The 20,673-nt window shown below is 50.3% G+C and overlaps 1 protein-coding gene across 1 annotated transcript; it reads left to right on the plus strand.

Annotated features, from left to right (window-relative positions):
• The first annotated feature begins 380 nt into the window (after positions 1-380).
• Positions 381-12,823, plus strand: LOC101041419 (cationic amino acid transporter 3-like). Its single transcript, XM_039465767.1, has 11 exons — positions 381-756; positions 2,326-2,481; positions 5,684-5,861; positions 7,085-7,197; positions 7,364-7,586; positions 7,727-7,866; positions 8,833-8,935; positions 10,079-10,281; positions 11,183-11,349; positions 11,996-12,104; positions 12,708-12,823. The coding sequence occupies exons 1-11, from the start codon at positions 381-383 to the stop codon at positions 12,821-12,823; spliced, it is 1,884 nt and encodes a 627-aa protein (XP_039321701.1).
• Positions 12,824-20,673: the final 7,850 nt, after the last annotated feature.

The raw sequence follows: 20,673 nt of genomic DNA on the forward strand, positions 1-20,673 counted from the left end.
TAACTTTTACTTCTTTTCCCCTTGAGGTGAGGGGTCTCACTGTGTTGCCCAGGCTGGTGTGAAACTCCTGAGCCCAAGCGATCCTCCCACCTCCCAAAATGCTGGGACTACAGGAATGAGCTGCCCTGCCTAGCCATGTAACTTTGCTACGTATTAAAGTCCCCATTTACATTTGGAGGGCCCATGGCTGGGAGATGGATGATCTACCCAAAATGTTCTTTCACTGCCTGCTTTCCCCAGAGAGCACTGTTCAGAGGAGCTGGTCCTAAATCTGACTCCCAGGGCCGAGGCGGGACAAATAGTCTTCGTGGCTTTCTGTCTTAGGGGCCTTCTGTCCTGTTTCCTCGGCAGATCTTAGCACCTCCTCAACTCCATCTAAGATGCTCCGGCAGAAACTTCGACAATTTGGTCAGAAGCTGATGCGCAGGCAGCCCCTGCAGCTGGACCAGGGGGCCTCTGGGCCTCGCTTGTCTCGCTGTCTGAACACCCTGGATCTGGTGGCCTTGGGTGTGGGCAGCACCCTGGGGGCGGGCGTGTATGTCCTGGCCGGAGAAGTGGCCAAGAACGACGCTGGACCGGCCATCGTCATCTGCTTCTTGGTGGCTGCCCTGACCTCTATGTTGTCTGGGCTCTGCTATGCAGAGTTCGGGGCCCGGGTGCCATGCTCTGGATCCGCCTATCTCTACACTTACGTCACGGTGGGTCAACTGATGGCTTTCATCACGGGCTGGAACCTCTTACTCTCCTACGTCATAGGTGAGACGATGGGGCCTGGAGGGAGGTGTGGGAGAAACAAAAGAGTTAGGGATCGGGGAACCGGGGGAACCACAGTGGCCTTCAGACTCGCTTTATTATCTACCTTGTGGGAGGGAGAGTGGGAATGGTGGCAGGAAAAGGCCCAGATGCCCTTTACTCAGATGCTTTCTGCTTCCCTGCCAGGACTGAACAACAAGAAGAAATGGGAACTGTGGGATGTATGGGGCAGAGTTCTTTTTTTTTTTTTGAGACAGAATCTCACTCTGTCGTCCAGACTGGAGTGCAGTGGTGTGATCTCAGCTCACTGCAACCTCCGCCTCCTAGGTTCAAGCAATTCTCTGCCTCAGCCTGCCAAGTAACTGGGATTATAGGCGGTCACCACCACGCCCAGCTACTTTTTGTATTTTTAGTAGAGACAGGGTTTCACCATCTTGGCCAAGCTGGCCTTGAACTCCTGACCTTGTGATCCACCTGCTTTGGTATCCCAAAGTGCTGGGATTATAGGCATGAGCCATCATGCCCAGCAGGGCAGAGTTCTTATAGTTTTGGGGGAGATATGTGCCACAAACTCATTCCCCTACTGTGTTTTTGTTTGTTTGTTTGTTTTGAGACGGAGCCGTGCTCTGCCACTCCTAGGTTCAAGCGATTTTCATGCCTCAGCCTTCTGAGTAGCTGGGATTACAGCGCCTGACACCACGTTTGGCTAAGTTTTGTATTTTTAGTAGAGACAGGGTTTCGCCATGTTGGCCAGGCTGGTCTCCAACTCCTGACCTCAGGTGATCCACCAGCCTCAGCCTCCCAAAGTGCTGGGATTACAGGTGTGAGCCATTGTGCCCGGCCTATTTTATTCTTTTTCTTTTTCTACTGCTCCTCCCCATCCCATCAAAAGACATTTTTTGAGATTAGATATTTTTCTTTTCCCTTTTTCTTTTAGAAATGATTTCTCAGGCCGGGCGCGGTGGCTCAAGCCTGTAATCCCAGCACTTTGGGAGGCCGAGGCGGGTGGATCATGAGGTCGAGAGATCGAGACCATCCTGGTCAACATGGTGAAACCCCGTCTCTACTGAAAAATACAAAAAATTAGCTGGGCATGGTGGCGCGTGCCTATAATCCCAGCTACTCAGGAGGCTGAGGCAGGAGAATTGCCTGAACCCAGGAGGCGGAGGTTGCGGTGAGCCGAGATCGCGCCATTGCACTCCAGCCTGGGTAACAAGAGCGAAAGTCCATCTCAGAAAAAAAAAAAAAAAAAAAAAAAAGAAAAGAAATGATTTCTCCTCAGCCAGTTGCAGTAGCTCACGCCTGTATTCCCAGCACTTTGGGAGGCCGAGGTGGGTGGATCACTTGAGGACAGGAGTTCAAGACCAGACTGGCCAACATGATGAAACTCCATCTCTACTAAAAATACAAAAATTACTCGGGCATGGAGGCTGGCTCCTGTCATTCCAGCTACTTGGGAGGCTGAGGCAGGAGGATCACTTGAAGCTGGAGGGCGGAGTTTGTGGTGAGCGGAGATCACACATGCACGTGGTCACGGTTTCTGTCCCTAAACACACATTTCTTCTGCCGCAGGTGCTGCCAGCGTGGCCAGGGCCTGGAGCTTTACGTTTGACAGCCTCATCGAGCACAGAATCTCCCATGCCCTGCAGGGCACTGCTCTGCATGTGCCTGAAGTCCTGGCCAAGTATCCAGACTTTTTTGCGCTGGGCCTGGTGTTGGTCCTCACTGGTAAGGCGGGGGTCAGAGGGAAGGGGGGTAATCAGGGCACGGAGGAGGAAGGGGGGGTGGGAAAGGCTTGGAGCAGGAGGTATTCTAATACCAACAGTACAGGTATTAGAAAACCAGTGGGCACAGTGGCTCATGCCTGCAATTCCAGCACTTTGGGAGGCTGAGGCCGGTGGATCACCTGAGGTCAGGAGTTTGAGACCAGCCTGGCCAACATGGTGAAACCCCATCTCTACTAAAAATACAAAAATTAGCCAGGTGTGGTAGTGCACACCTGTAATCCCAGCTACTGGGGAGGCTGAGGCAGGATAATTGCTTGAACCCGGGAGGCAGAGGTTGCAGTGGGCCACTACACTCTAACCTGGTGATAGAGCAGGACTCCTGTCTCAAAAAAAAGAACTAGAAGGAAGGACTGATGATGGGAATCACGGGAGGGTAAGACTTGGAGCCCTGTTTCCACACTGTGACATAAACATCCTCAGGCAATTCTTTGTCTGGGGGTCGCTCTGCGGATTACACGGCATTGAGCAGCACTCCTGGCCTCTACCCACTAGATGCCAGTGGTCCTCACCCCCAAATCAGGATAATCAGAAGCTGAGAACCACTGACTTAGACAAGTTTCTTCCATTCCACTGAGACCAGTTTTGTTTTTGTTTTTGTTAAGGCGGGGTCTTCTCATTCCCAGGCTGGAGTACAGTGACACAGTCATGGCTTAATGCAGCCTCAAAATCCTGGGAGGAAGTGAGCTCAAGCAATCCTCCCACCTCAGCCTCCCAGGTTGCTAGGTCTCCAAATAAAATCAATCATTTTCTTTTTAAAATTTTTTAAATTTCAGTCTGCACCCCACCCCCCAAATCAATCATTTTCTTTTTTCTTTTTTTTTTTTTTTTGAGACGGAGTTTCGCTCTTGTTACCCAGGCTGGAGTGCAATGGCGCGATCTCGGCTCACTGCAACCTCCGCCTCCCGGGTTCAGGCAATTCTCCTGCCTCAGCCTCCTGAGTAGCTGGGATTACAGGCACACGCCACCATGCCCAGCTAATTTTTTGTATTTTTAGTAGAGACGGGGTTTCACCATGTTGACCGGGATGGTCTCGATCTCTTGACCTTGTGATCCACCCGCCTCGGCCTCCCAAAGTGCTGGGATTACAGGCTTGACCCACCGCGCCCGGCCATTCTTATTTTTTTTTTTTTTTTTGAGATGGAGTTTCACTCTTGGTACCAAGGCTGGAGTGCAATGGCGCGATCTCGGCTCACCGCAACCTCCGCCTCCTGGGTTCAGGCAATTCTCCTGTCTTAGCCTCCTGAGCAGCTGGGATTACAGGCACGCGCCACCATGCCCAGCTATTTGTTTTGTATTTTTAGTAGAGACTGGGTTTCACCATGTTTACCAGGATGGTCTCGATCTCTTGACCTTGTGATCCACCCGCCTCGGCCTCCCAAAGTGCTGGGATTACAGGTGTGAGCCACCGCGCCCGGCCTCTTTTTTTTTTTGAGATAGAGTCTCACTCTGTTGCCCAGGCTAGAGTGCAACGGCGTGATCTCGGCTCACTGCAGCCTATGCCTCCTGGGTTCAAGCGATTCTTCTGCCTCAGCCTCCTAAGTAGCTGGGACTACAGGTGCGCACCACCATGCCTGGCTAATTTTTGTATTTTTAGTAGAGATGGGGGTTTCACCATGTTGGCCGGGATGGTCTCGGACTCCTGACCTCAAGTGATCTGCCCTCCTCAGCCTCTCATAGTGCTGGGATTACAGGCATGAGCCACCGCGCCCGGCCTATTTCATTTTTTATTTTCTGTTATTTTGAGACAGGGTCTTGCTCTTTCACTTAGGCTGGAGTAGTGGCATGATCACAGCTCACTGCAGTCCTGACCACCTGGGTTGAAGTGATCCTCCCGCCTCAACCTCCCAAGTAGTTGGAAGACAGGCACACAACACCACGTCCAGCTGATTTTTGTATTTTTAGTAGAGATGGGGTTTCACCATGTTGGCTATGCTGGTCTCAAACTGCTGACCTCAAGTGATCAGCCCACCTTGGCCTCCCAGAGTGCTGGGATTACAGTCGTAAGCCACCGTGCCCGGCTGAATTCCTGGTTTCTAGTGATCTTGGTGATTCTCCCATCGTGGCTTTCCAGAACGCTTCGGATTACAAGTGTGGGGCCCTGCGCCTGGCCTGAAATGAACCGTCTGAGACTTTTTTTTTTTTTTGGAGACGGAGTTTTGCTCTTGTTACCCAGGCTGGAGTGCAATGGCGGGATCTCGGCTCACCGCAACCTCCGCCTCCTGGGTTCAGGCGATTCTCCTGCTTCAGCCTCCTGAGTAGCTGGGATTACAGGCACACGCCACCATGCCCAGCTAATTTTTTGTATTTTTAGTAGAGACGGGGTTTCACCATGTTGACCGGGATGGTCTCGATCTCTCGACCTTGTGATCCACCCGCCTCGGCCTCCCAAAGTGCTGGGATTACAGGCGTGAGCCACCGTGTCCGGCCTGAGACTTTTTTTTTTTTGAGATGGATTTTCGCTCTTGTTACCAAGTTTTTTTTTTCTTTCTTCATATATATATATATATATATAAGATGGGGTTTTTCACCATGTTGGTCAGGCTGGTCTTGAACTCCCGACCTCAGGTGATCTGCCTGCCTTGGCCTCCAAAGTGCTTGGATTACAGGCGTGAGCCACCACGCCCAGCCTTTTTTTTTTTTTTTTTGAGTTTCCCTCTTGTTACCCAGGCTGGAGTGCAATGGCGCGATCTCGGCTCACCGCAACCTCCGCCTCCCGGGTTCAGGCAATTCTCCTGCCTCAGCCTCCTGAGTAGCTGGGATTACAGGCACGCGCCACCATGCCCAGCTAATTTTTTGTATTTTTAGTAGAGACGGGGTTTCGCCATGTTGACCAGGATGGTCTCGATCTCTTGACCTCGTGATCCACCTGCCTCGGCCTCCCGAAGTGCTGGGATTATAGGCGTGAGCCACCGCGCCTGGCCCAATGAACCATTTTAAAGCACGGGGTTCGTGGCATTTAGTACCTTCACAGTGTTGTGCAGCTGCCACCTCCATCTAGTTGGGAAATGCTTTCAACATCACCCCACAGGAGACCCTGCGTCCTTCAGGCAGTGGTTCCCCATGACCTTTGGCCTCTGGCAACCACTGAGCTGCCTTCTGTCTTTACGGGTTTACTCACTCAGGATATTCCGTGTTTCCCACAGGACTGCTGGCTCTGGGAGCTCGGGAGTCAGCCTGGGTTACCAAAGTCTTCACAGGTGTGAACCTTCTGGTTCTGAGCTGCGTCATCGTCTCCGGCTTCATCAAGGGAGAGCTGCGTAACTGGCAGCTCACAGATGCCGACTACAAACGGGCTGAGCTGGGCTCCAACGGCACCCAGAGGTGAGGGCACACTGGTCTGTTTTTAAATGTTTAAAAACGATTTATTTAGAGACGGAGTTTCGCTCTGTCGCCCAGGCAGGAGTGCAGTGGCACAATCGTGGCTCACCGCAACCACTGCCTCCCGGGTTCAAGCGATTCTCCTGCCTCAGCCTTCTGAGTAGCTGGGATTACAGGTGCCCATCACCATGCCCAACTAATTTTTGTATTTTTAGTAGAGACGGGGTTTCACCATGTTGGTCAGGCTGGTCCCGAACTTCTCACCTGGTGATCTGCCCACCTTGACCTCCCAAAGTGCTGGGATTACAGGCGTGAGCCACCATGTCCAGCCTTATTTTATTTGTTTTTTAAGATGGAGTCTAGCTCTGTCGCTCAGGCTGGAGTGCAGTAGCACCATCTGAGCTCACTGCAACCTCTGCCTCCCAGGTTGAAGTGATTCTCCTGCCTCAGCCTCCCAAGTAGCTGAGATTATAGGTACCTGCACTGTGCCCAGCTAATTTCTCTATTTTCAGTAGAGTCAGGGTTTCACCATGTTGGCCAGGTTGGTCTTGAACTCCTGATCTCGGGTGATCCACCCTCCTCAGCCTACCAAAGTGCTGGAATTACAGGCATGAGCCACTGTGCCTGGCCTACTTATTTTTTGAGACGACTCCCGCTCTTGTCACCCAGGCTGAAGTGCAGTAGTGCCATCTTGTCTCACTGCAAACTCCACCTCCCAAGTTCAAGTGATTTCCCTGCCTTGGCCCGAGTAGCTGCGATTACAGGCATGTGCCACCACACCTGGCTAATTTTTTTTTTTTTTTTTTTTTTTTTTAATTTTTAGTAGAGACAAGGTTTCACCACGTTGGTCAGGCTGGTCTCGAACTCCTGACCTCAGGTCATCCACCTGCCTTGGCCTCCTAAAGTGCTGGGATTACAGGAGTGAGCCACCGCCCCGGCCTCTAACTCTTGACCTCAAGTGATCTGCCTGCCTTGGCCTCTCAAACTGCTATGGTTATAGGCATGAGCCATTGCAACTGGCCAGAGGTGCCCTCTTGGACACAGGTGGGGAGGCTGGGGTGCAGACCTGGGACTATTTTGGGAATAGGGGGAATCTGGGCTGATGGTGCCAGATAGTAGGGAGTGGGTATGGCAAAGGCAGCCCAGGACTTGTGGAATTAACTGTGTAATCCCAGAAAGACGGCTGCACAGCTTACCCATGTTTCTTGTTCCTTCTCCCCCTGTAGCTTGGGCTCCCTGGGCTCTGGAGGGTTTATGCCTTTCGGCTATGAAGGGATCCTCCGTGGAGCCGCCAGGTGTTTCTTTGCGTTTGTGGGTTTTGATGGCATCGCCACCACAGGTAACATGGTCATTCCGGCTCATTCCGGTTTGGGCACAGTTGGGGCTGCTGCTGGGCACACGTGTCGTTTAAGGCTACCCTGCTGTCAGATGGGTCAGAGGGCAGAGGGTTTTGCGTCCTTGCTTCTGTGCGTTTTCGTGACTCAGTGCACACACCCGTCCCGCAGGAGAAGAGGCTCTCCACCCCCAGCGCTCCATCCCCTGGGGCATCGTGACCTCCATCTTCATCTGCTTCTTGGCCTATCTTGGTGTCTCGGCGGCACTCATCCTCATGGTGCCCTACTACCTGATACATTCCGAGAACCCCTTGCCTGAGGCTTTTGTCCACATCGGATGGCCCACCATCAGATATGCTGTGGCCGTCGGTACCCTTTGTGCCCTGTCCTCCAGGTCAGTGCTGGACGCTCTCTCCCTATCTGCTGTCAGGTTCTCGGGGAAAGGGAGGAGATGCTGGAGGCGATGGAGCAGAGGCCCTGGTCCCTCCTGCTTCCTGAGTCCCCAGGCATGTTCCCGTTGTCTCTTGCATGCAGCCTCCTGGGTGCCATGTTCCCCATGCCTCGCGTGCTCTACTCGATGGCTGAGGATAGGCTCCTTTTCCGAGAACTTGCCCGGATCCACGCCCGCACCAGCACCCCCGTGGTGGCCACCGTCGTTGCTGGGACTGTTGCAGGTGAAGGCCCAGAATCCAGGATGTCTTTCCTCCATTTTCTGCTAGTTACTTCCTCATCCTCCCACACTGCCCATCCATTGTTTTTTTGCTTTTATTATTATTCATTATTTTTATTTTTTGACATGGAGTCGCCCTCTGTAGCCCAGGCTGGAGTGCAGTGGCGAAATCTGGGCTCACTGCAACCTCCAGTTCCTGGGTTCAATCAATTCTCCTGCCTCAGCCTCCCGAGTAGCTGAGCTTATAGGCGCCTGCCCCCATGGCCGTCTAATTTTTATATTTTTAGTAGAGATGGAGTTTCACCATATTGGCCTGGATGGTCTCGAACTCCTGACCTTGTGATCCACCCACCTCAGCCTCCCAAAGTGCTGGGATTACAGGCATGAGCTACCATGCCTGGCCTATTCATTCATTAAAAAAAAAAAAAAAGTGGCCAGGCACGGTGGATCAGGAGATCGAGACCATCCTGGCTGACAGAGTAAAACCCCACCTCTACTAAAAAAAAATTAGCCAGGCCTGGAGGCATGCCCCTGTAGTCCCAGCTACTTGCAAGGCTGAGGCAGAAGAATCACTTTAACTCAGGAAGTGGAGGTTGCAGTGAGCCAAGATTGTGCCATTGCACTCCAGCCTGGGTGACAGAGTGAGACTCAGTCTTAAAAAAATAAATAAATAAATACATAATTTTTTTTTTTTGAGACGGAGTTTCGCTCTTGTTACCCAGGCTGGAGTGCAATGGCGCCATCTCGGCTCACCGAAACCTCCGCCTCCTGGGTTCAGGCAATTCTCCTGCCTCAGCCTCCTGAGTATACCACTGGCTGGGCGCAGTGGCTCATGCCTGTAATCCCAGCACTCCATCTCAAAAGAAAAGGAAAAAAAATTCTATCATCAGTTGCTAATGACAGTCCCCTTCTAGTGCTGTGGAACCCCAGAACACACTGGAACTTACCCTGTTTTGTGCCCTGACTGTAGCAATCATGGCTTTCCTGTTTGAACTCAACGACCTCGTGGACCTCTCATTGATCGGGACCCTGCTTACTTACTCCTTGGTGGCCTTTTCTGTTCTTGTCCTCAGGTAAGACTTGGGTCCTGGGTGCATGAGGATTGATGGGGTTCCCAGCCCTCTTCTGTCTGCCTCCTGGTCCTTCCGTGCACTGCTTCACATACAGGGGTGTGGGGAGTCTGGCCAGCAGCCCCTGCTTATCCACGGGGGGCACGTTCCAAGACCCCCAGCACATGCCTAAAACCGCAGATAGTACCAGTCCCTATATATGATGATTTTCCCATCCATAACTCAGATGCCTAAAGTGACTTAATGTGGACAGTAGCATTCACAGCATGGAGATACTGGAAAAAGGGATAATTCACATCCTGGGCGTGGGGAGCATGGAATACTGCTACTTGAAGCCACACACAATTGAAAACTTATTAATTACGGCCAGGCACAGTGGCTCACACCTGTAATCCAGCGATTTGGGAGGCTGAGGAGCGGGGATCACTTCAGGTCAGAGGTTGGAGACCATCCTGGCCAACATGGTGAAAGCGTGTCTCTACTAAAAATACAAAAATTAGCCGGGCGTGGTGGCATATGCCTATAATCCCAGCTACTGGGAAGGCTGAGGCAGGAGATCCCTCCAACCCAGGAGGCAGAGATTTCGGTGAGCCAAGACTGCAACCGTACTCAGGCCTGGGTGACAAGAGAGAGACTGTGTCTCAAAAAAAAGAAAAGAAAACGCCGGGCGCGGTGGCTCAAGCCTGTAATCCCAGCACTTTGGGAGGCCGAGGCGGGTGGATCACGAGGTCAAGAGATCGAGACCATCCTGGTCAACATGGTGAAACCCCGTCTCTACTAAAAATACAAAAATTAGCTGGGCATGGTGGTGCACGCCTCTAATCCCAGCTACTCAGGAGGATGAGGCAGGAGAATTGCCTGAACCCAGGAGACGGAGGTTGCGGTGAGCCGAGATCACGCCATTGCACTCCAGCCTGGATAACAGGAGTGAAACTCTGTCTCAAAAAAAAAAAAAAAAAAAGAAAGAAAAGAAAAGAAAACTCATGAATTACTGCTGGGTACTGCTGGAGTTTTCCATTTTACTCTTTTTGGAGTGTGGCTGACATGGGTAGATGAAACCTTGAATAAGTAGGAGCTACCGTGGGAGTATTAGGCTGATGTTGGATGAACAGGGACTTGAGTTCATCTTTCCCTGCTCTAATTCAGGTACCAGCCAGACGAGGATTTCAGCAAGAACGAGATGCTGAAGGTGGAATTAGTTGAGATAAGTTCTGCAACCAAAGCAAAATCCCCAGAATGTACTTCTGAAGCAGGCATGCCCCGCACTCGGGCGAGTCTCTGGAGCCCTGCCAGCACCATCCCCACCCCGAGATCTGGCCGCATTGTCTATGGATGTGCCTTTCTGCTTGGTGAGCCCTGGGGTTTCCCTGCAGGGTGTTCTCAACCTGAGAGCACACGGCAGGGGGTCTGTGGCTTTGGTACTGAAGAGGAGTCTTGAGGATATGGTGGCCCTTCTTCGTAGAGGCAGTTTTGTGACACAGTGCGGTGGCTCATGCCTATAATCCCAGCACTTTGGTAGGCCAAGGTGGGAGGATCATGGGGTCAGGAGTTTGAGAACAGCCTGGCCAACGTGGTGAAAGCCCATCTCTACTAAAAAAAAAAAAAAAAAAAAAAACAAAAATTAGGCCAGGCATGGTGGCACATACCTGTACTTCCAGCACTTTGGGAAGCTGAGTAGGGGTGGGTCACAAGGTCAGGATTTTGAAACCAGCCTGGCCAACATGGTGAAACCCTGTCTTTACTAAAAATAGAAAAAATTAGCCAGGCATGGTGACAGGCACCCCTAATCCCAGCTACTTGGGAGGCTGAGCCAGGAGAATGGCTTGAACCCAGGAGACAGAGTTTGTAGTGAGCTGAGACTGCACTACTGCATTTCAGCCTGGACAACAGAGCAAGACCATCTTGGGAGTAAAAAATATATATACACAAAAAATTGCCAGGCATGGTGGTGGCCGCCTATAATCCCACCTACTCTGGAGGCTAAGGCAGGAGAATCGCTTGAACCTGGGAGGCGGAGGTTGCAGTGAGCCAAGATTGTGCCACTGCATTCCAGCCTGGGCAACAAAAGTGAAACTCTGTCTCAAAAAAAAAAAATTATCTGGGTGTGCTGGCACGTGCCTGTGGTCCCACCTAATGAGGAGGCTGGGATGTGTGTGTGTGTGTGGTTTTGGTGATGGGAAGGGGCCTGAGATCTTAATGTATTTAGCTTCTGGAGTTGAACCTGTTCTCCTCAACCTTGACCCTTTCCAGTCACTGTGCTGTCCATGCTATGCCTGGTACTGACCCAGTGGCCCAAACGCCTGTTCTCTGGAGAGCCCATCTACTTCACGGCGGTGGTGCTGCTGCTGGTGCTCACTGCAGGACTCACTTTCACCATCTGGAGACAGCCCCAGAGCAACGCTCCTCTTTACTTCAAGGTAGGTGACCCTATGTCCCCAAACCACCCACCTGAGTCACTGGACTCTGCATGCCTCAAGCTCTGAACACTCTATGGGACCAGGGAAGACAAGGGCAGTTTCTAAAACCAGTGGATTATTCATGGACACCCGCCTCCAACCCTCACATCTCAGTACTTCCCCAAACCTGTCTCTGTGGAACACCCAGTGGGACAACCACTCAGAACAGGCACTGAACCAGGTGAGGTGGCTCACAGCTGTAATCCCAGCACTTTGGGAGGCCAAGTCGGGTAGATCATTTGAGGTCAGGAATTCAGGACCAGCCTTGACTAACATAATGAAACCTCTACTGAAAATACAAAAATTAGCCAGGTGTGGTGATGCATGCCTGTAATCCCAGCTACCCAGGAGGCTGAGGCAAGAGAATCGCTTGAACCCAGGAGGCGGAGGTTGCAGTGAGCTGAGGTTGTGGCACTCCAGCCTGGGTGACAGACGAAGACTCCATCTCAAAAAAAAAAAAAAAAAAAAAAAAAATAGAAGGAACAACAGAATAGGCGTTGAACGTGATTTGAACCTGATGCAACTGGAACAGAGCTGTGGTGTTCCCACCCCTTGGGATAAGGGGTCCCTTGCAGACATTTGTGGTGTGTTAACTCTTTGCCTGCAGGTCCCTCTGCTGCCTGTCCTCCCGCTGCTCAGCATCTCTGTGAATGTTTACCTGATGATGCAGCTGACCACTGCGACCTGGGCCCGATATGGAGTCTGGATGTTGATTGGTGAGTGGCTTCCTGGAAAAAAAGAGGCCTCTTGGGTGCCTGAGCCCAACACTTCCTGCCACCTTTCCCTACAACTGTCTCAGGCTGGTGGTGTGGGGTGTGCCTGTAGTCCCAGCTACTTGGGAGATGAAGGCAGAAGCACTGCTTGAGACCAGGAGCTCCAGACCAGCCTGGGCAACATGGCGAGACTCTGTCTCTACCAAATGGCCGGGCACGGTGGCTCATGCCTGTAATCCCAGCACTTTGGGAGGCCTAGGCAGATGGATCACCTGAAGTCAGGAGTTCAAGAACAGCCTGGCCAACATGGTGAAACCCTATCTCTTCTAAAAATGCAAAAAAGTAGCTAGGCGTGGTGGCGGGCACCTGTAATCTCACCTACCCAGGAGACTAAGGCATGAGAATCACATGAACGTGGGAAGCAGAGGTTGCAGTGAGCTGAGATCACGCCATTGCACTCCAGCCTGGGCAACGGAGTGAAGCTCCATCTCTAAGTAAAAGAAAAAAGAAAACCTTCAAATAAACAAACCACCGCAGAATCTCTAGTGGGCATTTATGAGGGAAAGGGTGACTACATTTCCTCTCATTGTCTCGTTTCCCTTCTAGGATTTGCTATATACTTTGGTTATGGGATCCGACACAGCTTGGAGAATGATCAACAGCCACCAGCATCAAGCTCCCAAACTCCTCATGAAAACATCCCTAGTCCCTACCTGAATTAGTTTTACCACGGGAAACAGATGGTCCAGTCCACTGGAGGTGTCCTCTGGATGAAGGGAAAGTTTGAAGCTCTGTGGAGCGTGAAGGTGGGAGGCACTTAGAGCCCCATGGGCATTGCCAGCGAGCAAATGCTTTTTAAAAAATTTTATTTTGTTTTTTGTTTTTAGAGATGGGGACTTGCTCTGTTGCCCAGGTGGGACTTGAACTCCTAGGCTCAAGTGGTCCTTCTGCCTCAGTTTTCCAAGGAGCTGGGACTACAGGCACCCCATAATGCCCAGCTTAACAAAGTAACTTTTTTTTTTTTTTAATTTAAATTTTAATGTTTTGGCACAGAGTCTCGCTCTGTTGCCCAGGCTGGGGTGCAATGGTGCGATCTTGGATCACTGCAACCTCTGCCTCCCGGGTTCAAGCGATTCTCCTGCCTCAGCCTCCAGAGTAGCTGAGACTAGAGACATATGCCACTGTGCCTGGTTAATTTTTGCTTATTAGTAGAGATGGGGTTTCACCATGTTGGCCAGGCTGGTCTTGAATGCCTGACCTCAAGTGACCCGCCCGCCCTTGCCTCCCAAAGTGCTGGGATTCTAGGCATGAGCCCGCATGCCTGGCCATCATGTTTACTTGAAACAGATTTTCTCTGGCATCTTCTTTGACACAGTATCTAATCTTTACTGTAAAGTCACATTCTCAGCAAGACTTAACCTGACACCCTGAGTAACATCACAGATTCCACAGATGGCTTCAGTCTTTCTTGTCCTCCGTTCTGCGTCCGTTTCCCGGCATTGCCTGAAGCACAAGGATGTTCCACCTGTTTACTCGGTGTGTGCCCTGTCATTAAAGGCCCTGCCTGCAGGGCAACTGACTTGATTTTACCTGAGACTTTGTTTTTTTTTGAGACGGAGTTTCGCTCTTGTTACCCAGGCTGGAGTGCAATGGCGTGATCTTGGCTCACCACAACCTCCGCCTCCCGGGTTCAGGCAATTCTCCTGCCTCAGCCTCCCGAGTAGCTGGGATTACAGGCACGCGCCACCATGCCCAGCTAATTTTTTGTATTTTTAGTAAAGACGGGGTTTCACGATGTTGACCAGGATGGTCTCGATCTCTTGACCTCGTGATCCACCCGCCTCGGCCTCCCAAAGTGCTGGGATTACAGGCGTGAGCCACCGCACCCGGCCTACCTGAGACTTTTGCCAAAATACTTAACTCTCTCATTTTGTTTCCTTATTTAAAGTTTCGGTTGTCAGGGGTTCCCTCTCTCAGCTTTGGAGCCCCCCTCCCTTTATCTCTGTACAGGGGAGCTTCTTTCTTCACCCTTTTCGCCTGTTAAACTCCCTGCTCCTTTAAAAAAAAAAAAGTTTCGGTTGGCTAGTTCACTCGCTACATTATAGCTGAATGATTGTGAGTCCAGAGTCCAGTCTGGCAAAAGAGCAAAGGTAGACTGTTCCTTCACTATCCTTATGAGTTTTGCCAAGTACTTACCCAGAAAGTCAGTGATCAATGTAATTTTTCCTAAGGAGATCCGGAGGATATAATGGGAAGTTCCTTGAATAAATGACAATGTCCATGTATCTGTGTCATGGGAAAAAGTTCAATTAATGCTGTAAATATGGTGTAATAAGTGGAAATGTTGACTCAAAGGAATATGCATTAAGAGATTTTTGGCCCGGAGGGTGGCTCACGCCTGTAATCCCAGTACTTTGGGAAGCTGAGGTCAGGAGTTTGGGACCAGCCTGGCCAACATGGCGAAAATCTGTCTCTACTGAAAACACGAGAATTAATTGGGCATGGTGGCACACGTCTATAATCCCAGCTACTCGGGAGGCTGAGGCAGGAGAATTACTTGAACCCAGGAGGCGGAGGTTGCAGTGAGCCGAGATTGCACCACTGTACACTAGCCTGGGTGACAGAGAGAGACTCTATCTCAAAAACAAAATATTTTGGAAAATACTGCAACATTTTTGTCTAGAACTGATGTCCAAACAAATATAAGAGCCAAGTATGTATTTTTTTTTTCTTTTTGAGACAGAGTCTTGCTCTCACCCAGGCTGGAATGTAGTGGCACCATCTTGGCTCACTGCAACCTCTACTTCTCAGGCTCAAGTCTCCTGCCTTAGCCTCCTGAACAGCTGGAATTACAGGCTTGCACCACCACGCCTGGGTAATTTTTGTTATTTTTAGCAGAGACATGGGTTTCACCATGATGGCCAGGCTGGTCTCAAATGCCTGACCTCAGGTGATCTGCCTGCCTTAGCCTCCCAAAGTGCTGGTGAGGAAGGAGACCCTTAATCACCCTTTAGCATCTAAGACCACCTCCTCCTTGACTTCTACACTGCATTTCAACAGAAGTAAGGGCTGGCAGACCGGACACCAGGGCACCACCTTAATCACCCTCCTATAGATTGCAGGCATGGTGTGGGGGAACCTTTCCAGAAGGCATTGGTTTTACATAAACAAGTTCAAACCCCCACCTAAGCCACACACCCCATATACCTATTCCATGGACCAAGACCCTTTCACATGTAATTTCTAGAGTTGTAAACCTTTATAAGGGCAGGGGTTTTCATTGCTCAGGCTCAGCTATTTGGGGCATCCAGACCCTCTGCAGCTCCCAGCTGAATAAATCACTTCCTTCCCAGTTCAGTGTTCGAGAGGTTTGTTTTTCGGCCTTTCCTGCTTTACTGGGATTACAGGCATGAGCCACTGCACCCAGCCAAGTATGTAATTTCAATATTTCTCCTAGCCACATTAAAGAAGCAAAAATAACATGAAATTCTAACCCAAAACACCCAAATTCTAATACCCAAAATATTAACATTAATCCGTATAAAACATTAACATATAATAAATATTTAAAAATAAAGTATTAGGCCGGGCACGGTGGCTCAAGCCTGTAATCCCAGCACTTTAGGAGGCCAAGGCGGGTGGATCACGAGGTCAAGAGATCGATACCATCCTGGTCAACATGGTGAAACCCCGTCTCTACTAAAAAAAAAAAAATACAAAAAATTAGCTGGGCATGGTGGCGCGTGCCTGTAATCCCAGCTACTCAGGAGGCTGAGGCAGGAGAATCGCCTGAACCCAGGAGGCGGAGGTTGCGGTGAGCCGAGATTGTGCCATTGCACTCCAGCTGGGGTAATAAGAGCGAAACTCCATCTCAAAAAAAAAATAAATAAAAAATAAAGTATTAATATAAAAACATACGAATTTGAAATAAAAGTATGAAAATGTTTCACTATTAAAAGGTGAGATTGTGGGTTGCAGTTCATGATGGCTGACAGAAGCAGCTGGTGTGTGCTGCTCTCATGGAGAGGAAACGCATCCACCAGGACACCATGCTGGGATTCACCAGAGCCGGAGTGCTCTGCCTGCCCCCGCTGGAAAGCCAAACTCATTTTGGAAGACTTTTAGGCTACGGTTTAAATGATAATAGGCCTTACCGCAAACTCAACTGCTTTTGTAAAGCTAACTTGAGCCCATCAGGCTGAGGTGGGGAGGGAACCTGAATCCTGCTAAGGTGCTGACATTCCGGATGCTGTAAGATAAACAGCCTCCCCATTTGGCCTTCTGAGATCCCTTTCCAGGTATTTGCATGTCTGACACCCCTGGCTGGACCTGGACCAACGACCCGGCTCAGCTCCTGGGCTCCTATGTCCCCACTGAGAAGAGATTCGGCTCCCAGGAGGCCTACGATTTCATCTCTGCCCCAAACAATCAGCAGCAAGCATCTGTAACCTGGGGACCCCCACCACCTCCCCCAAGTGGCCTTTGATTTTACTTCCTCCAGACTGCCTTTAAAAACTTGTGAGCCTTGGATGGTCTGAGTATGACCTCCATCTCCCACATGGCATGGCTGGCTTCGTGTCTATCAAACTCTTTCTCTCCTTCTATGCCCTGGTCTGCCTTTATGCAGAGGGTGAGAAAAACCCCTGGCAAGGTGACATTAGAATCACGCTGAAGAGGGGATAGATGGCTGCAGGCTGAGGCAGGAGAATCACTTGAATCCGGGAGGCGGAGGTTGCAGTGAGCTGGGATAGCACCATTACACTCCAGCCTGAGTCACAGAGCAAGACTCCAAATCCAAAAAAAATTGCTGCTGTGGTGGCTCACACCTGTAATCCCAGCCCTCGGAGGCCGATGAGGGTGGATCACAAGGTCAAGAGATGGAGACCATCCTGGCCAACATGGTGACCACTTCCCCCAGACCCTGAGGTGGGGCCCACGCAGCCAGCCACCACCACAACACACACCTGCACAGGCCCAGAGGTGGAGCCCCTTCTACATCAAGCAGCAGTGCCACCACACACTCCCTGGACCAGGCTGAGTGACCCTGTGCAGCCCCCCAAACCACTCCACGCAGAGCCATGAAACATGCGTTTCCCGGGGCTCTCCACTGCTTTGTGGTCCTGGGAAAGAGTACAGTGCGCTGGCCGGGAGCAGTGGCTCATGCCTGTAATCCTAGCAATTTGGGAGGCCAAGGCAGGTGAATCACACTTGAGGTCAGAAGCTCAAGACCAGCTTTGCCAACATGTTGAAAATCCATCTCTACCAAAATACAAAAATTAGCCAGGCGTAGTGTCAGGTATCTGCAATCCCAGCTACTTGGGAAGCTGAGACAGGAGAATCACCAGGAAGGGGAGGTTGCAGTGAACCAAGATCATGCCATTGCAGTCCAGTTTGGGTGACAGAGTCAGACTCCATCTCAAAAAAAAAAAAAAAAAAAAAAAAAAAGGCCATATTAGGATACATGCTTGAGGTGATGAGTACTCCATTGCCCTGATGTGATTATTGTGCCTGTTTAAACTATTGCATGTGGCCAGGCACATTAGCTCATGCCTGTAATCCCAGCACTTTGGGAGGCTGAGGCGGGTGTAGCACCTGAGGTCAGGAGTTCCAGACCAGCCTGACCAACATGGTGAAACCCTGTCTCTACTAAATGCAAAAAATTAGCCAGGCGTGGTGGTACATGCGTAATCCCAGCTACTTGGGAGGCTGAAGCAGGAGAATTGCTTGAACCCAGGGAGTTGGAGGTTGTAATAGCCCCATCATACTCTAGCCTGGGCAACAGGAGCAAAACTCTGTCTCAAAAAACAAACAGGCCGGGCACGGTGGCTCAAGCCTGTAATCCCAGCACTTTGGGAGGCCGAGGCGGGTGGATCACGAGGTTGAGAGTTCGAGACCATCCTGGTCGACATGGTGAAACCCCGTCTCTACTAAAAATACAAAAAATCAGCTGGGCATGGTGGCGTGTGCCTGTAATCCCAGCTGCTCAGGAGGCTGAGGCAGGAGAATTGCCTGAACCCAGGAGGCGGAGGTTGCGGTGAGCCGAGATCACGCCATTGCACTCCAGCCTGGGTAACAAGAGCGAAACTCCGTCTCAAAAAAAAAAAAAAAAAAAAAAAAAAAACAAACAAACAAAAAATATATATAGCATGTAACCCATAAATACCTACATCTACTATGTACCCCCAATTTTAATTAAAATAATTTTTTTGGTAATAATTAAAATAATTTAAAAATGGCCATATTACCTCAACGCAATCTAGAATCATCAAACTACCAATATTATTTTTCACAGAACTATAAAAAACTATTGTAGGCCAGGTGCAGTGACTCAAGCCTGTAATTAGAGCACTTTGAGAGGCCTAAGCGGGCGGATGACTCGAGGCCAGGAGTTTGAGACCAGCCTGGCCAACGTGGTGAAACCCCATCTCCACTAACAGTACAAAATTAGCCAGGTGTGGCAGTGCATGCTTGTAATTCCAGCTATTCAGGACCCTGAGATAGGAGACTTGCCTGAACCTGGGAGGCGGAGGTTGTGGTGAGCTGAGATTGCGCCATTGCACTCCAGCCTGGGTGACAGAGTGAGACTGTCTCAAAAAAAAAAAAAAAAAAAAATTGTAAAATTCATACAAAACCTCAAATGAGCCCAATAGCCAAAGCAATCTTTTTTTTGAGACAAAGTCTTGCTCCTGTTGCCAGTTTGGAGTGCAGTGGTATAATCTCAGCTCACTGCAATCTCCATCTCCTGGGTTCAAGTGATTCCCCTGCCTCAGCCTCCTGAGTAGCTGGGACTACAGGTGCCCTCCACCACGACCGGCTAACTTTTTTACTTTAGTAGAGAAGGAGTTTCAACCATAGCCAGGATGGTCTTGATCTCCTGATCTCACCATCCACCCACCTCAGCCTCTCAAAGTGCTGATGACAGGCATAAGCCACCAGGCCTGGCAGCCAAAGCAATCTTAATTAAAAAGAACAAAGCTGAAGGCATGACATTCCAGACTGCACAAGGCTACAGTAACTGGGAGTTTCCTGATAGCTGAAGATTTGGGGGCTCCTGGAGGGAGGTGTGCCGAGGGAGGGCGTGGAAGGTCCTCACCCCGTCTCCCATACCTTGTCCTACGCATCTCTCTTCATTTGTGTCCTTTGTAATGTCCTTTATAATAAGCCAGTAAATGTAAAACAAATAAAAAAAAAAAGTATAGGCCGGGCGCGGTGGCTCAAGCCTGTAATCCCAGCACTTTGGGAGGCCGAGGCGGGTGGATCACGAGGTCAAGAGATCGAGACCATCCTGGTCAACAGGGTGAAACCCCGTCTCTACTAAAGGTGCAAAAAATTAGCTGGGCATGATGGCGCGTGCCTGTAATCCCAGCTACTCCGGAGGCTGAGGCAGGAGAATTGCCTGAACCCAGGAGGCGGAGGTTGCGGTGAGCCGAGATCGTGCCATTGCACTCTAGCCTGGGTAACAAGAGCGAAACTCCGTCTCAAAAAAAAAAAAAAAAATACTAACTGGGCTTAACAGAGAGTTTGCTGAACCTTGGTGTTGTGAAAACTTGTGAAATATAAATAACTCCAGGTTTAGTGGAAACTCAGGTGAGGATGCCCCACTCATTTGTCCAAAGACAGAGCAAGTGAAATGTGCTCAGAGTTATTCTGTTGGTCTTGCTGTTTGAGTGAGTTCCGATGGGGTTTGTTTTAGTGATGAGTTTCACTCAGCCACAGGTGCCTAAAAGACATCAGAACCTTCCCCGTTGCTCTTCGGCTTCTATAACTTTGTGTAATTACTGCCTCTCTAGACAATGATGTCTGCTCTGCAGTAAATAATTTTTTTTTTTTTTTGGACGTGGAGTCTCCCTGTTGTTGCCCTGGACTGGAGTATGGTGGCATGATCACAGCTCACTGCAACCTTCACCTCCCAGGTTCCAGCAATTCTCCTGCCTTGGCCTCCCAAGTAACTGAGATTACAGGTGCCTGCCACCATGCCCAGCCAAGGTTGCAGCGAGCTGAGATGGTGCCATTGCATCACTCTCCCCTGTGCCTGAGGTTCTCCCGTGGGCTGTAGCGTCTGCCCTGGATCTCCACGGCTGCTCTCGTGAGCACTCCAGTCTTCTTCCAGCCCTAAGCCCTCTCTCCTGAACTCTATCCCTTCTCTCCCAGAATTCACCTCTGAATTCTAGCTATCCTTTCCCATGAGCCAGGACCTCCCATGCCCATGAGCCACTCATCTGCCCCCCTCAAACTCACTCCCATGCGGTCTAGAGTCCTTTCCCAACTATATTCTCCAATTCCTACTGTGGGCTCTGGTCCTTTCCCTGAGATAATCCTCTCCTCAGGCCAGAACCATCTTAAGACAACTCCTAGGTCTCTCCCCTGAGTCTGTGTCCTCAACTTCCCCAGAATTCTGTCAGAGGTGCTGGAACCAAAGCAACTCCATTTTGAGTGCAGGCTAGGAAAATGAGGCTGAGACTTGCTGGGCTGCATTCTGAGAAATTCAGGCATTCCTAACCTCTCCTGTTTACGGTTTCGGGAACAAGTTAATAATGGTTACTAAGCAGACCCAGACTTGAGATGTCCACAT

Source organism: Saimiri boliviensis, chromosome 14 (genome assembly GCF_048565385.1).
Source record: "Saimiri boliviensis isolate mSaiBol1 chromosome 14, mSaiBol1.pri, whole genome shotgun sequence".
Classification (NCBI taxonomy): domain Eukaryota; kingdom Metazoa; phylum Chordata; class Mammalia; order Primates; family Cebidae; genus Saimiri; species Saimiri boliviensis.